General features: G+C 36.5%; 1 protein-coding gene across 1 annotated transcript in view; it reads left to right on the top strand.

Moving 5' to 3' along the window:
* Positions 1-2,355, top strand: part of LOC144452608 (aldo-keto reductase family 1 member B7-like) — a 9,609-nt gene extending 7,254 nt beyond the window's left edge. The window contains exons 7-9 of the mRNA XM_078143726.1: positions 685-850; positions 1,281-1,363; positions 1,806-2,355. Coding sequence (XP_077999852.1) covers positions 685-850; positions 1,281-1,363; positions 1,806-1,851 — 295 coding nt within the window. The 3' untranslated portion in view covers positions 1,852-2,355. The remainder of the gene's footprint in view (positions 1-684; positions 851-1,280; positions 1,364-1,805) is intronic.
* Positions 2,356-15,769: the final 13,414 nt, after the last annotated feature.

Here is a 15,769-nt window from a genome sequence, read left to right as displayed (position 1 = left end):
GACCCTTTCTTTCATTTTCCTTCCATCCAAATCGCCAAAATTAGAATAAATACCTTACCATCAGAATTGATACACAGATGTTTGGACTATAAAAATAGTAAGATTTAGAAGGTCAATTACACGTGATATGAATTATAAATGATTATACATTATAAGAGGGTTATCTACTATTCTGTATTTTCATCGAAGTCATAGAAATACTTTCCACGTACATTATGCGTGTACCAAATTCGGGAAGAAAATTACAATGAAATGTGTTTCTATATATATGCTTGTAAATAAATGCATAACCTTCGAAGTTGTTACCAAGGCAACAATGTCAAGGACAAGTACAATAAACGTGAATACAGTATATTAAACAAATCCAGTCTTCTAGATCAGAATGTAATCAGATTTGGACAGAGTTTCGTCCAATGGTCAATGATTTGGCGCTTATTATGACATTGCTGTAGTTTTTAGTTCATACATCTCAATCAAAATTGTGACCGTATAAAATAGAAATTAAATGAAGGAATGGTAATAATACTTTTTTTTCTGATTCAAAGTAAGAGTTTAGGAAACCGAAGTGTCAATTGTAATTATAGGTTTGTCATATACACATGAGTGTTTTCAATGCAGCAGCTCGTCCTCGGCGTACACTGTAAACTTCTCAATATTTCTATACCAATGTTTATATCTCTCTAGAGCCAATCCACCTGACCCATCTTTGTTGAAACATCCTAAAGTTACAGCATTAGCAGAACGCTATAAGAAGTCTACTGGTCAAGTTTTGTTAAGATTTCTAACCCAACAAAATATCAGCGTTGTGCCAAAAAGTGTCACGCCATCGAGAATCAAAGACAATCTTACGGTAATCCACATACAGTTTTACATCAATGAGCATCAATCGTCATATATATATATATATATATATATATATATATATATATATATATATATATATATATATATATATATATATATATATATATATATATATATATATATATATATATATATATATATATATATATATATATATACATACATATATATAATGCATATATATATATATATATATATGCATTTTATATTTATTTTTTTTTATTTTTTTTTATTTTATTTTTATTTCACTTCAAAAATGTTGTAGTAAGTCTTGTGTAGCAATTGCAGTCCTATGTTACCATAGAAACTATTCGTGACCTTCAGTAAGGTACCTCATGGATATGGGTGACATAATAATAATAAATGTTATCTGGAAAATGTTATTCAGCTAACATATAATTCTAATCTATATACAGGTCTTTGATTTTGATCTAACTGATGAAGAGATGAAAGTACTGAAGTCTCTAAACATGAATTGGCGAGCTCACCCACATTTATGGTGAGTTTGTAGACAGACAGACAGACAGACAGACAGACAGACAGACAGACAGACACATACATACATATATACACACACAGACAGATAGACAGGCAGACAGTCAGACAGACAGACAGACAAAACAAAATCTGATGTTATGAGAAGATACAACAGCTCTTTGCATCTTCCAATTTGACCTTATGTTTTCATGAGCTGTAACTATGGAATATGGTTGCTGCTTCTCTAGTTATTGAACAGTATATGACTTGAATACGTCACTATTTGGTTATATGGAACTACTCTATACATTTATATAATGCTGTAAAGTGATTTTATTCTCCCGAATTTTTGAGAGCTTTGATAGTTTCTTCATATAATTCATAAGTATATGCTGACCACAGACATTATTAAGCAATCATTATTTTTATTAATTATTTTAATTCTGATTATTTTGTCTTGACAGGGATCGACCTTGCCGACATTATCCATTCAATGAAAACTATGACTAGAAGTGGTCACGTGATGGATGGGTGTACGTGTCGGGATTTGTGATGTCATGATAACTAGAAATGGTGATGTGATCGATGTCGGGCTTTGTGACGTCACCATAACTCTCGACCTTTGGAGCCTTACCATGAAAATATTATACTGTGTCTACCATTATCACAGTTATCTATTGATGCATGTGATTATATTGTCTTTTTGTCTGTTGTGGGCAATTAAAACATCGAAAAATAAAAGTTTCTTTTAAAGAATTAAAACTTTGTTGGAAAATATAAGTTTCATATGAAATTAGATATGAGACTGGGGTGTACATTTCAATTACATAAGAGACTGAGGGGTGAATTTCTATTGGATATGATACTGAGTTGTAAATTTCTATTAGATAGGTGACTAAGAGGTAAATTTCTATTAGATAGGTGATTGAGAGGTAAATTTCTATTAGATAGGTGACTGAGAGGTAAATTTCTATTAGATAGGTGACCGAGAGGTAAATTTCTAATAGATACACACACACACATATATATATGTATATATATATATATATATATATATATATATATATATATATATATATATATATATATATATATATATATATATATATATATATATATATATATATATATATAACTCGGTTTGTTGTCTGATGATCGCACTATGCGTGAAACTCCGAGTTACAACCAAGAAAGAGTTCCAGTCATTTTTCCAAAACTATATATATATATATATATATATATATATATATATATATATATATATATATATATATATATGTATATATATATATATGTATATATATATATATATATATATATATATATATATATATATATATATATATATATATATATATATATCAGATATGTTTAACATTCGTTGTAAAGTGAAAAATGGTGAGTAAGGCATTCAGCAATTTATGTTTATGAAGAGCATGCCAGGGTTATCTAGATTGAATAATTGCTGTTGTTGTTGTTGTTGTTGTTGTTGTTGTTGTTGTTGTTGTTGTTATCTTGGGCAATAAATAAAATGTTATGTTGACAAAGGAACTTGATGGTATGACAGTTTAATTGACTATATTTACAAATTTACAGAGTTTCAAATGAAAAGAGAAAAATAATCGAGACATCACCACCAAGGCTATCATTTTGTGAACCACTGCGTGTTGATGACACCCTACACCATCTCGGACGAGTGTCAGAGGTTGTACTTGATTACCGCAATCCCCTGTCCAGTTCCATCCGGATGTTGATCTCGAGTCTGTATGTGTAATTGCGCATGCGTGAACGTTTACCTTTGATTTGCAGACTCTGTTCCCTTATCACCCAGTTCATTTGATTTCTCTTATTTTTATCTTGATTCTTTTTTGTTTTGAAAATTGATAATTTTTTACCATGATTGCATTTTCTACCCACTTGCTCTTCTCCTGTCTCTTCATGTCACTCACAGTGATAAATTTGCATATTAAACACACGTCACCATTTTTTGAAATCATGATAAGATGCTGGGGAGGAGTAATACGCGTTCTCGTCATCATTCTGTGTGTTCTCGTCATCACTATTCATGTAATAATCATAATATTGATTCAAGGTGGTATGGAGATCTGGAGTAGAATGAATGTTATCATTTTGCTCTGATTCATCTGAAATACTTATATCCGATTCGGTGTCTGTGAAATCCAGCATCCTTCTTGATTTACCAGGAATCTTTGCTGAATATTTCGAGTATTTTGTTTCTAACTCTGCACAAGTTTGTGTCATTTTACCTTTTCGTATTTTGAGGTCAACTGAAGGTGACACCGGATATGGTACCACAATGGAATTATGGGAGAAATGATCCCTGGCGGGTTCTCTGTCATTTGATCCCGTGTTAACCTCAAGATATGGCTCTTTCAAATTGTCTAGAATTCCTGGGCTTGCATTTCCTTCACTTGCAGTGCTTGTATTACTTGGTTTGTTGGGAGGTGTTTCCTCTCCACCAGTAAAACTACAGTCCGATTTCTTTGTCTCAGGACTCTGATTAACACTGCTTACAGCTGTCAGAGAAGCATTACTTGAAGAGCTACTCATTTCAAGTGAAGATGAAGATGACACTGTCTTTTTGTTACCATGGTAATGCTCTAGAGCTAATGTGTGGTGAAGATTTGTAACAAATGAGTGATTCATTGCACTTTGGGGTTCTACATAGCGGACATCCGCCGAAGGAGAATGTGGGATATCAACATGCATTTTTGGTCGATCTGTTGAGGGTTTTCTCTTCCGTTTTGGCGATTTCTTTCCATTTTCCTTCACTTCATCTTTCGTTTTAGTCTTCTTCTTCACAGTTGCATAAATTGGATCTGTATCTTCACTTCCTTGATATCCCGAATCTTTTGATGACTCCTTTGAATTTTCTATTTTTTGTTTCCCTGCCTCGAACATATCCTCGTTCAGGGCATCATTGTCAATGTTTGTAGTCTCAATTTCACCTACGTCATGCACATGTCCGTCTTTGATGTGCCGAAACATTGTATACACATTTTGTTTCTGGAAGTGGTTGTACTCTTGTTGTCCTATTTCAACAATGCCACCTGGTTGGTTGATAACTTGTGCATTCATATTCTGGTTTGCGTATTCTGACGGTTGGTATTCTTTGTTATTTGAATTTGTATTGGCAAGCATTTCCATTGGTTGAAATATTGGTCCCTTGCTGACGTCATAGACGAAGCTCGTCTTTGATTGGACATTACCTGGTTTTGGTATAACAATCACACTGCGTTTTGCTATCACTTTAGCTCTCTTACTGCAAAAAAGGGGAAAACATTTTTGAGATCCATTTTGCATACTACAAGGTTTATTAGTATAAATTTACAGGGGACAGGAAAAAACACCTGTAGGTATCAAACCCGTTACAAACATAAAACTGGGAGGGAAAAACACGTGTATGTGGGTATAAAACCCATCCAGCTCATCTAACAAATTTACTGAAAGCTTCCATGCAGTTGTCCTGATGAGTATTTATTTACCTTCTATATGAAAAGGTGTTCCTTGAGTGCTAAACAAAAGGCCTTAAAATATAGAGGAAGTCCAACATTCGAGAACACTGAATTATTTTGAGATAAGTTAGATATAATATGTTTACAAACTATGAATCGTGTTAAATTTTACCTTCCACGCTTCACAAACCAGGTACCAAGATAGCCTGTAGTTATTAGACCCGTTAGTAGAATGGCAACACCCACAACGACGGCAACTATTATGAAAATCAATTTGTGGTTGGTGGAACCTATAAAAATACAATTTCATAAGAATTAAGAACTATTAGACTTGAACGTAAATATGTCATTTAAAGCTACTGTTAATATCTATTCAGTGTCTCTGTTAGTGTGCTCTGTTTTTGCTGCTGGCAAGAAGACGATATATGGTCACACTGACATTGAAACATGATGCTTAAACTTAATAGTGATGGATTAATATGTCCATTTCTTGAGAGTTCAAAATGCTGTCTATGACATATCTCTTTGCAATAGGCTAAATTCAAAATAACTTTGTCAATATATAACAGGAAAAGAAGTATATTACAACAACCACCCCAACCACACCCACATATATGCACAATTTAACTACAAGGAAGAGGTCTCCCTTTCCTCTTACCATATTCACAGGTGAGTCCTGTATATCCCGACATGCACTCACAGACAAAGGTGTGTTCGGTATCATCTCCCTGCTCAAAGCATGTTCCGCCATTTTGACAAGGTTGGGATTGACAGTTGATTACATCTGAATGACATAATGATTAACAAACCTTATGATTCAGTGTTATAAAGAAAAAAACACATAACTGACATTTTCCTGAATAAATGTAACGCTTGTTTTTCCATGATCCTTATGTCAATAAACATTATTTTGTTGGTGGAATCTAGCTACATAGAATTAATTGAGTCGATCATATTAAATGGTATGCCTTCGAGTCTGCAGAGCTCTCTGGTACTATTGTAATGATTCAGTATGTTTAGTACATAGAATAACATAAGTAGTTCTTCACATGAATCAAAACGAAAAAAAAACATGCTATTGCTATCGTTGATAACGGTTGCAACATGCATTGTCATAGGCTGGCTGGTAATGTAATAGAAGATCTCAAATGAAAAAAAAGTAATGACAACAACAACTTTAAGTGTATAGTATATTCCATTATCATTACACATAATGACGCCTGTAGTATATGCACTCACCAACTGCAACGTCACTTGTTATGATGTCATCAGTTTTTGTAAGCACCACGCAGTGGTATACACCTTGATTCTGGCCCTGTATATCCCGGATGTACAGGTATGTGTCTGTTATGTTGTATCTGAAATTATATCAGGAATGAACGATTTCAAAAATACAAAAGTGTACCATGTGAATTTCACAACCTGCCTCTCTGAGTCTGACTTTCTCTGTCACTCATAGAGCTCGCTCGCTCTCTCTCTCTCTCTCTCTCTCTCTCTCTCTCTCTCTCTCTCTCTCTCTCTCTCTCTCTCTCTCTCTCTCTCTCTCTCTCTCTCTCCCTGACTGTCTCTGTACCCCTCTCTGTTTTTCCATCTGTATCTTTGTCCACTTCCTGTCTCTGTCAGTCTATCTATATCTCTATCTCTCTGTCGCTCTCCTCTTTCTGTCTCCACATTTTCCCCTTCCCTCGTCTGCCCACTATATGATCTTGAATAACAATAAAGGACAAGATTTGTACCTGTTGCTATATTTGGTGTTATCTTTCGTCAACTTCTCACCGGTTGGAGTCACCCAATAGATTTCTTTGACCAGCATACTGTGGTCATATTGACACTCTAACCTTGTATTACGTCCTTCAGCCTTCTTAACTTGTGATGAACGGTGTACTAAATTTGACCAAAAAAAAAGAAAGGCAGTTGATGGTGGTTTAATTGAAAATACTGTGATCAGAAGATCGTTTTATCAGCCGAGGTTACCACATGGCACGGTGTAATATAATCTGTGATAAAAATAAAAGTCCTTCATTCCATCTGTTAACATTGCCCACTTGAATACGATATTCAGTGTGTAAATAATAGTATGTGTCTGTCGTATCCTGCTGTGTGCTCTGGCCATGTATGTCTGCAAGATCATTCATGTCAGTTTGATAGTGTGATAGATTATGAGAAGAATTCTGTGAAGGTAGTTTTAGTTGTCCACCGCCGACAGAAATGTCAGATCAACATTTTTGTTACAAGTCTATTCCCATACTTACCAATATCACAGGTGTCCGCGATACACATTTTCTGTTCGACATGTCGGCCAGGACAGTGTAAGTTCAGCTGTACTGTGGCTTCACACGTTCTCCTACGTTCCGTGTACCCTTCTCCACAACTAGCACTGCACTCAGACCATCCTGCCCACGGGGTCCAACCAAGCAACGATGGTAAACTCGTGATCGGTTCCTTAACACCAGATTTTGTTTCTGGAAGAAAAATTATCGAAACATTCTACAGTTACAAAACACCATGAGTAACCTGCATTACGACCACATCATCGACTATCCTGAGTAAATTTACAACTTGGTCCCGGAAAGCGGCATGGAAACATACGCTCCGGTACGTCTTCGTTCTCGAAGAGCAATTTAAAATAGCACCTATATATAGCCAGAACCAACATACAAATTGTAGCGAAAATCATTTTAGATAACGCACACCCTGCATCGAATTCCCGCCATTTCCTACCTTCACATTCCTCGAGAAGACATGATATCGTGTGTGACCCTTGACCTTCACACATTTTGTTATCCCTGACGTCACAATCACGTTGACGCGTTCTCAGTCCAATATTACAAGATTGTGAGCAAGACGACCATGCCTGCCACTCTCTCCAGGTGGAAGGCTGGCTCTCTGAAAAATGTGTCAAAAGTAGGACCATATGACTTCAAGAAATACCATATCGGAACATAATCATATAAAAATAGCTGTATCTAAATTTCAATAAGAAAGTTCACCTTTCTTCAGCCGTAAAAGACGGCCATCTTTGAACAAGATGACAAAAGAGAACTCTAAAATATTACAATCGTTATCAAAGAAAGAAAAAATACTTTCATTACACAAAATAGTACCCCCCCCCCCCGACCAGGATTAGCCAGAGAAATTCCAATTTTGATTATTTAGAATATACGTTGTGCAATTGAATTCGAAGTCGCCCAAACGAAATATAAATTTCTGAAAAACTGGCATATATACAACTTTAAGTCCACAAACAAAATTCAAACATTTAAACTTTACCTTCGCAATCATCAAGGTCACAGTTCGTTTGTTCTGTAGCCTCCCCTACACATTTTCTGTTGCCATACACTTGACAGTGGCGTAGTCGTTGTTTTGTTGCACGCCCACAGGTTACAGGACACTGTGACCAAGGTGACCAGTCACTCCATTCTGACACTGCCAAAAAATGATTTTTTTTTTCATTTGTTGTCTTTATTTTTTATCTATCTGTTCTGTGTGCGTGTGTCCGTGTAGCATTATTTATTACATTAAAGTTTTTTTTAAGATTTCGTTTTTACCCAACTCTTCAATACAAAATCCTGTAACCATACTTCAATTTTTGCTAGAGATAGATATAGTAATTAATGTAATCTGGCATACCGCAAAAAAGATGAGCTGTTGTTGAACGTACATCACTGTGTTATTGTAAAAAGTAAAATGTATTCTGTCAATTTACGTCGCATTATTCTGTCATATTTATGCAGTGTTAAATTCTAAGTTAACTTTTGAATCACAAACTCACCAGGACATTTCTTCATCTCACATTTTTGAACATGATCAGCTAACGACCCACAATGCTTAGGGGCGACGTAGTGTAATGTTTCTTGATTTAAGCATTCTCGTGACCTTGACCTCAATCCAGTGCCACAAGATACTGAACATTCTGACCAATCTAACCATGGCAACCATTGGTAAGTTGGCAGTTTGGCTATTTCTACAAAATATACAATTAGATAAATATATTGAGTTTGATCAAATATGAGTACATGATTAATTGTGATCTTGAAATTTGTTAGAAATATGAATGAGAAAAGATAGAAAAAATTAAATATTATTACTACTGGTATATTTCATTCCGGACAGACAGACAGACAGACAGACAGACAGACAGACAGACAGACAGACATATAATGTACATGATTGGCCATAGACGTTGAAGCTAATACATTTATATGCCATTGCAAGTTTTCTTTTCCACTAACCTGGACAATTTTCTTCATTACATATATTCCTCTCTGTATCCACACCTATGCATGGTATCCCATCATTCATGTGACAATGCCGTTTCCGTATGACGTAACCACCCCCACACGTGACGCTACACGTGGACCATGGACTCCAGTGACTCCAGACAGACTTCGACTCAGGTTTAGGAAGTTTATCTTCTTCAGGCTCTATATCGACAAAGCAAAAACAAGAGTGTAATGAATTTGCCATACCTTCATTTGAATTACTCTTTTATATGTATATACTTCAATATCATTTGACTCCTGGCCATAGAAATATTGAAATACAATACACACAGGAGCGAAAGAAATCATGTACATCAAACTCAATATAAACTATCTCTCCACAAAAATGAAATTTTGATTTTGATGTGAGGTTCCTTCTCCTAAGATGTTAATAATCTGAATTCATATATAGTTATACCTGGGCAGTTCATTTGCAGATTACACGTTGCTGTTTCTATGGTATTGCCATGGCAATTGTTGTCACCAACTTGTGAATGTGTTGACGATTCCTCACAATGACGATGCCTTGTTTTGGTTGATAAGCCACACGTTGCTAAGCACGGTTTCCATGGTGACCAATTTGACCAATGATACTGAGGTGGGAGTTGTTTTGGCGGTTCCTCTGAATAGCAATGGGGATGTAGTTAGTGAAGAAACAACGTATACAATTTAATGGTCCACTGTGGGAAATGAGTATAATTTCAGTTTTAAATCTGAATAAATCACTACTGAAGGCACACGATCTGTCTCTTTGGTTTGTTTTTTGATAATAAATCTTGGTTACCTAGACTTGTCGAGCTCGTCATTTGAAGGACCACTTTAAAATTGATGTGTTAAGAACAGTCAGTCGTCGGCAGAGCTACAGAAAATAGTTAGTCCAGAACAAACGAATGATCCAATGTAATCCTCATGGCTCCACTGATAAAGTAACACTAATGGTAGAACCTGGTACTGAATTGTGCGCCTTTAAAATAAACATGTACACTTCCATTGATGATTTGAAGTAATAAGATACAAATCAATTTGTCTTAAAGGTGTTTTGGAATCTACCTTTAATGACGTCACTCACCTGGACAGGAGTTTATATTGCAATGCTTCACTTGTTTACGTCTCCCTGGACATGCCATCGTCGAACGAGAGACGCAGTGACGGCGACGTGAACTTTGGCCCTTGTCACAGGATGCAGAACATTTTGACCACGGACTCCATGGGCTCCAATAAGACTCTACCTTTGGTTTTTGTGAGGGCTCTGTCGACAAGAAGGACATCTTATCCTTGTGAGTCTACTAATGATTTTGCTTCGTCATTTTCAATTATGAAATTCCATCTGTCATAATTTGAAATATTCATGCTATAATAACTATTCGGTTTATGTAGGCATAAACTTGTGTTTCATTTCTGACAGATTGGATAAAATATCTTTTATATCATCAATATAAACAAAGTATTAAACAATAACTTTATGAATACATAAATAGTAATCCGTATTTACTCACCAACACACTTTTGTAGATTACAAGAATCTGCTTCCTTGGAAACACCAGCACAGTTTCTGTCATGGATGACTATTTTCTCGTGGCCATGGAGACAGCTTCTGTATCTTGATATTTGACCATTACCACACGTGACTGTACAAGTACTCCAATCAGACCAGGGTGTCCAAAAATGTGGAGTCGGAGTAGGAGCTGGTTTTGTAGTTTTTACTTGATCTGAAAATGTAAGTAAATTAATTATTGTCAAGATACATTGCATTTATCATATATTATCATAACGTTTGAACGACGGTAATTTTGCAAGTTGCTTAATATGTGCCATTCGATGACAACTTGAGATCAGTCGTGTAGTGTGTATCAATTATGAATATTAGGTGATTAATTTGCTTACTGTGACACTGCTTAACTAGGCAGTCATGTTGTTCAATCCAGTTACCATGACAAGCAGCACCTTCACTGTGACAGCTACGAGTACGCAATGCAATGCCTTGGCCACAGGTAGTGCTGCAGATACTCCAGTCTGACCATTCCGACCATTCACTCTCTTGTAATTCTGGAAGTACGAGAAACAGAAACTCAAAGTTTAATGATGGCATAGTGATGACCAATGGCGTCAATATTGCAGTATTTGTAGTGAAATCACTGTCTGTGGTGCAGCGTGTTTAGGTAGCTTGGTGGATTTTGTAGATTTGCACAACATTTTTGCACTTTGCAATCGCACTGCTGTTGAGCTGATCATGTACTGTACTCGGATGAAGAACGTGTCCCAGAGACCAATCTTCTTGAAAATCGCCAACAACAAATGATGGTTTATACTTGGTGCTTTTTCAATATAATATCTTTCTATATAATAAGATATTTTATGGACATTTTGAAGTATAACATCTATAGCTTTTTATGTGAATTGTTTCAAAAATAGTACATTCTGCACACAATAGAACAACTCAATTATCATAAGCTTCACACGCAAGACAATGAAAACTTACCATGACACATTGACTGCAGACATCTTGTTGTTTCTAGCGACAAACCTTTACAGTTAGCATCACCTATTTTATGTCCTGTATCAGTGTCCATACAGAAGCGGGTTCGTGATTGGATACCACTACCACATGTCACTGAACAGACGCTCCATTTTGACCAATCAGACCAAGTGTTATTGTTTATGACTGAAACTGGTGTGGTTTTCGTTTCTTCACCTGAAAAAATATTGTGGACAGATGTAAACGGAAATAAGGTAATTACATGAAGCGATTTACTTTCCTAACAAATGTACTTACAATGACTTTAGTCTAATTTTTTGCAGTCATTAATGTCATTACCGTCGACTTTCCTTTGAAGAAAATCCATTCCACTAATTCCAGATGCCATACTATTCACTCAAATGTTCGGAACAACTATTGTCAAAATTGAAACCAACTCTGAGCTGTTAACTTCTGTAAAAAGTTATTTTGTTTGGGAAAGAATATTCAGTCTCTAATTGTAATGACCGGCCATATCTTAACTATCTTGTGCACAATCTTTGTAACATAGTGCACACGCGTATTCTTCACAACAAACTGACAACGCTAAAGCACAAATTCGCTTTATTGTTCCTGGGTGTTGTTTTTAGTGTTTGTATGAAATTGGTAAAAACTACACATTCCATTCGATTTTGGTCATTCAGAGAATACTGCCATTGGTATATGTATATCTACGCTATAAATTCCATGTCTTACCTTCTGGCTGTTTTTCTGCTGTCAGTACAGTTGGTGTCGTCGAAGGCTTGATCTTCTCTCGTAACCATGACAAAAAATCTAAGAATGATTGGATTTCTTCGTTTTGTTCATCTTTTAAGATTGTTGTTGCTTTGCTCGTTGTCTCAAGTAATGGCTTTGGTGTTTTCTTTGAATGAGAATATTCATCGGATTCTTTTGAGCCAACTGCTTTGTTTTCATCTTGTACTTCCTTCTTGTAGGGTTTTACGGCACTCAGGGAACTTGAAGGATTAGTTTTCTTGAGTGCCGTTAAGGATAAAAAATGATGGAGATCATTTGAGGTTGGTTGTTCGAAGACTGGTATCACACTCTCCTCCTCTGCATCCGAGCCATGCTCCAATTCTACAATGTTATTGATTATTATTGGGCTGTTGTCCCTATATCCAGGTTCTTGTTTGTTAGCATCCATCTTCATTTGGACAGTGTCAGGAAGCTCATTGTCAACATTTGTAATGGAGGCAACCTTCTCAGGTTCAAAATCAGGTGAAGGATTGTGTTGATTTGTCCGATCAGCATTATTATCATCTTCCCGTGACGTGTCACTAAACAGGTGTTCCCCAACACCAACTGATTTGACTGAATCAAATGGCTCATTTTTAGCACTTGTACTATCAGCCTTGTTCATCATAGCTGTCTCTTGAAAGATGGATTGGTGGGTGTTTGGTGACTTGTCACTAGTACCTTTCACATTTGTGTTATTTTTCTCGTCAGATTTATGTCCCTCTGTCACTTTCTTTGGTAGCTCTTCCCCTTTTCCCTGGTCCATGTCTGTATTGTCTTCATTTTCATTTATTACTATGGTGATACTGTGATCGCTATGATCGTCCTGGTAGTTCTTGTTGTGGCTTTCAATGTTTTCTTTCTCAGCTCTTGGTACTGTCAAGACACTGCTACGAGATTCTGCCAAGTTGTTGTTCTCAGATTCCTGTGCGAGTGGCTTTTCCTTGCCAACGTCTGTTTGATTCTTGTTAGCATGTGTGCCACTGAATGGACTAACTGTGTTTGGGTTGGCAGCTCTAGGTTGCACATGATTTATTCCATTGGATGGTTGGACTGTACTGTCTGTTGTTTTCAGCTTACCAATTGTACCTTCCATAACCGATAGCTGCTCTGTTTCTTCACTATCCTTCTCATCACCAGAGTTCACGGTATTTCCTGACACTGATGGCATGTTTGCAACCTGGTAATAATTGATTTCACCAACTTCACCAATAGTATTGTAGTTGGTGGCGTGCTTCATATTAACTTGGTGATCTTGTTCCTGGCTTATGTTCTTTGTAGTATCACCCGTCACAGCTATCTTGTCATGAACACTAGTATCTATCTGTATTTCATCATGCGGTGATGGTTCAATGACTCCTACCAAGGAATCTTCAGCTTCTCTGTTATCAGAGTCAATTTTACCATCTGCTGTTTGAAAATGATCCTCGAGATTTATGCCAGGTGTTGCAGAATCATTCATTACATAAGTGTCTGGTTCTTTTGGTGAAGATTCAGCAGTTTGATCTTGATTGTCTTTCATTATAGCTCCTTGGTTTTCTGGTTGATTTAATTTCGTTTCAATTTGAGTGTTCAATTCCTTTTTGATCTGAGGAAAGTTGTTAGTCACTCCATTGTCGTTGATAACAATATGCAAACTATTGTCATTGGCCGTGATCTGGTTGTTGTTATCATTGTTGCTGTCTTTGTCACTTCGTAGTTGATTCATCATGGAATACAGAACCGAGTGATCAGCAGTTCCTTCCTTGACAGAACTTTCCTTCCTGTGGTTTTGGTTAAGATTGATGGTTTCTTCTCTCTCAGCAGAAACAGGCTTTGCATTAACTTGTGTATTGTAACGATTGGTAAGCACAGGATTCGACTCTACTGTGTTCTTTGTGTTTTGTATTTTAGAATCAATTTGCTTTCTGTTGTGTTCTGTAAGGAGAGTATTCTTATCTGAAGCTCTATATGTTTTTGTTACTGTCTTCAACATTGTCTGTCGTGGCATTGTTGGTGGTGACATTGGTATTGTTTCACCAAAATGATAGTTGTCACCATGGCGATCATGTTGATGGTCCCACCATTTACCATGTTTGTTGGACTCTCTGTCATTTTGATAGGGGCCAAGGTTTTCCTTGATCAGAGGTGCTTCAACATTCTTGATATTTGGGGCTGAGCTAGGTTGAGATGTTGCCTTAACATGAAAGAGCACTTTGTCTTCTGATGTTAGAACCATGTTATGTGTCTTTGGACGATTACTCGTAGCAGCATTTACTGTATATGGTATTTTGTATTCTGGTAACTCTTCCTGGATGCTAAAACTTTTTTGTCGAGAGATAGCTTTCAGTGGGGTGTGGTCTGCAAGGATATTACTAGAGGAAGATGAAGGATCATTCATTTGACCATCATGATTATGTCCAGTATCTTTTCCAATGTTACCAAGTGCATCAATCCAATCCTCCTCCTCAATGACAGGGTTATGTTTTATTTCATTCACAAAGGCATCAGACATGGCAGCAAATTCTGACTGTACAATTTCCTCCGAGTCGGGCAATTGCTTCAATGCTAAACCCTCACTAGATTTAGCCACGTCAATATTATCAGGAACAGGGGAAGTCTCAATATCCATACTCTCCGTAAAAGCCTTTTGTTGTTGCCTTAGCCATTGGGAAGTAGTTGATGTTTCCTCTATTCCTGGCAAAGTAGTCTTCTTAGAAGAAGTTTCTGACATTGTTGGCAAGGTGGAAGTTGACATTTCCTCCCTATTGGGCAATGTGACTTTTGCAGATGTTTTCATAATGGCTTGGTCGAATCCATCTATGTGAGGTTTTAAAGTTCCTGTGTGTTTGTTTTTCAAGAGTCCTGTCGAATTCAACACATTGTTGATTACCTCATTTGAAGTTAGTAGAGTATCCTTAACGTTTTCAGCCACTTTTTCTGCAATATTGTCTGAAAGTTCATCCTTTATATCATGTAGGAATTTCACTGACTCCATATCTTCTTTGAATCTTTCCCATTCTTCATTTTCTGGTTGTTCATTGTGAGATATCTCTTGATACTTATGAGATTCAGGTTCTGGTGTCATCAAGCCATGAGGAGGATAGTTTACTTTTACTGGCTGCTTAGATGTTACTTTGCTGCTAACTATGTCTTTATGTAGTAGAGGTATCAATGGGCTAATTGGAGTGACTGTTGAAGCAGATTTCTTAAGGGTAGTGCTTATCGTTTGTTTCTCAGTAACAGTTTCAGGTAAATGATGGTTCTTGTCTGGTGGTTTTATCTGCAACGTAACTGGCAAAACCATTGTAGGGGTTGATGGAGATGGAGGGATATTGAGTTTCTCACTTGTAGTCGCAATATTTTGCATGGCAGTAACGATGCCCTCCATTACCTCAGTTGGTTTCAGGTGAACATTTTCTGAGGTCTTCATTTCTGCAGTACTTGAAACATATGTTGTA

Source organism: Glandiceps talaboti, chromosome 23, assembly GCF_964340395.1.
Source record: "Glandiceps talaboti chromosome 23, keGlaTala1.1, whole genome shotgun sequence".
NCBI classification, from domain to species: Eukaryota; Metazoa; Hemichordata; class Enteropneusta; family Spengelidae; genus Glandiceps; species Glandiceps talaboti.
Note: the sequence above shows the minus strand (reverse complement) of the source record. Positions and strands in the feature narration are given on the sequence as shown.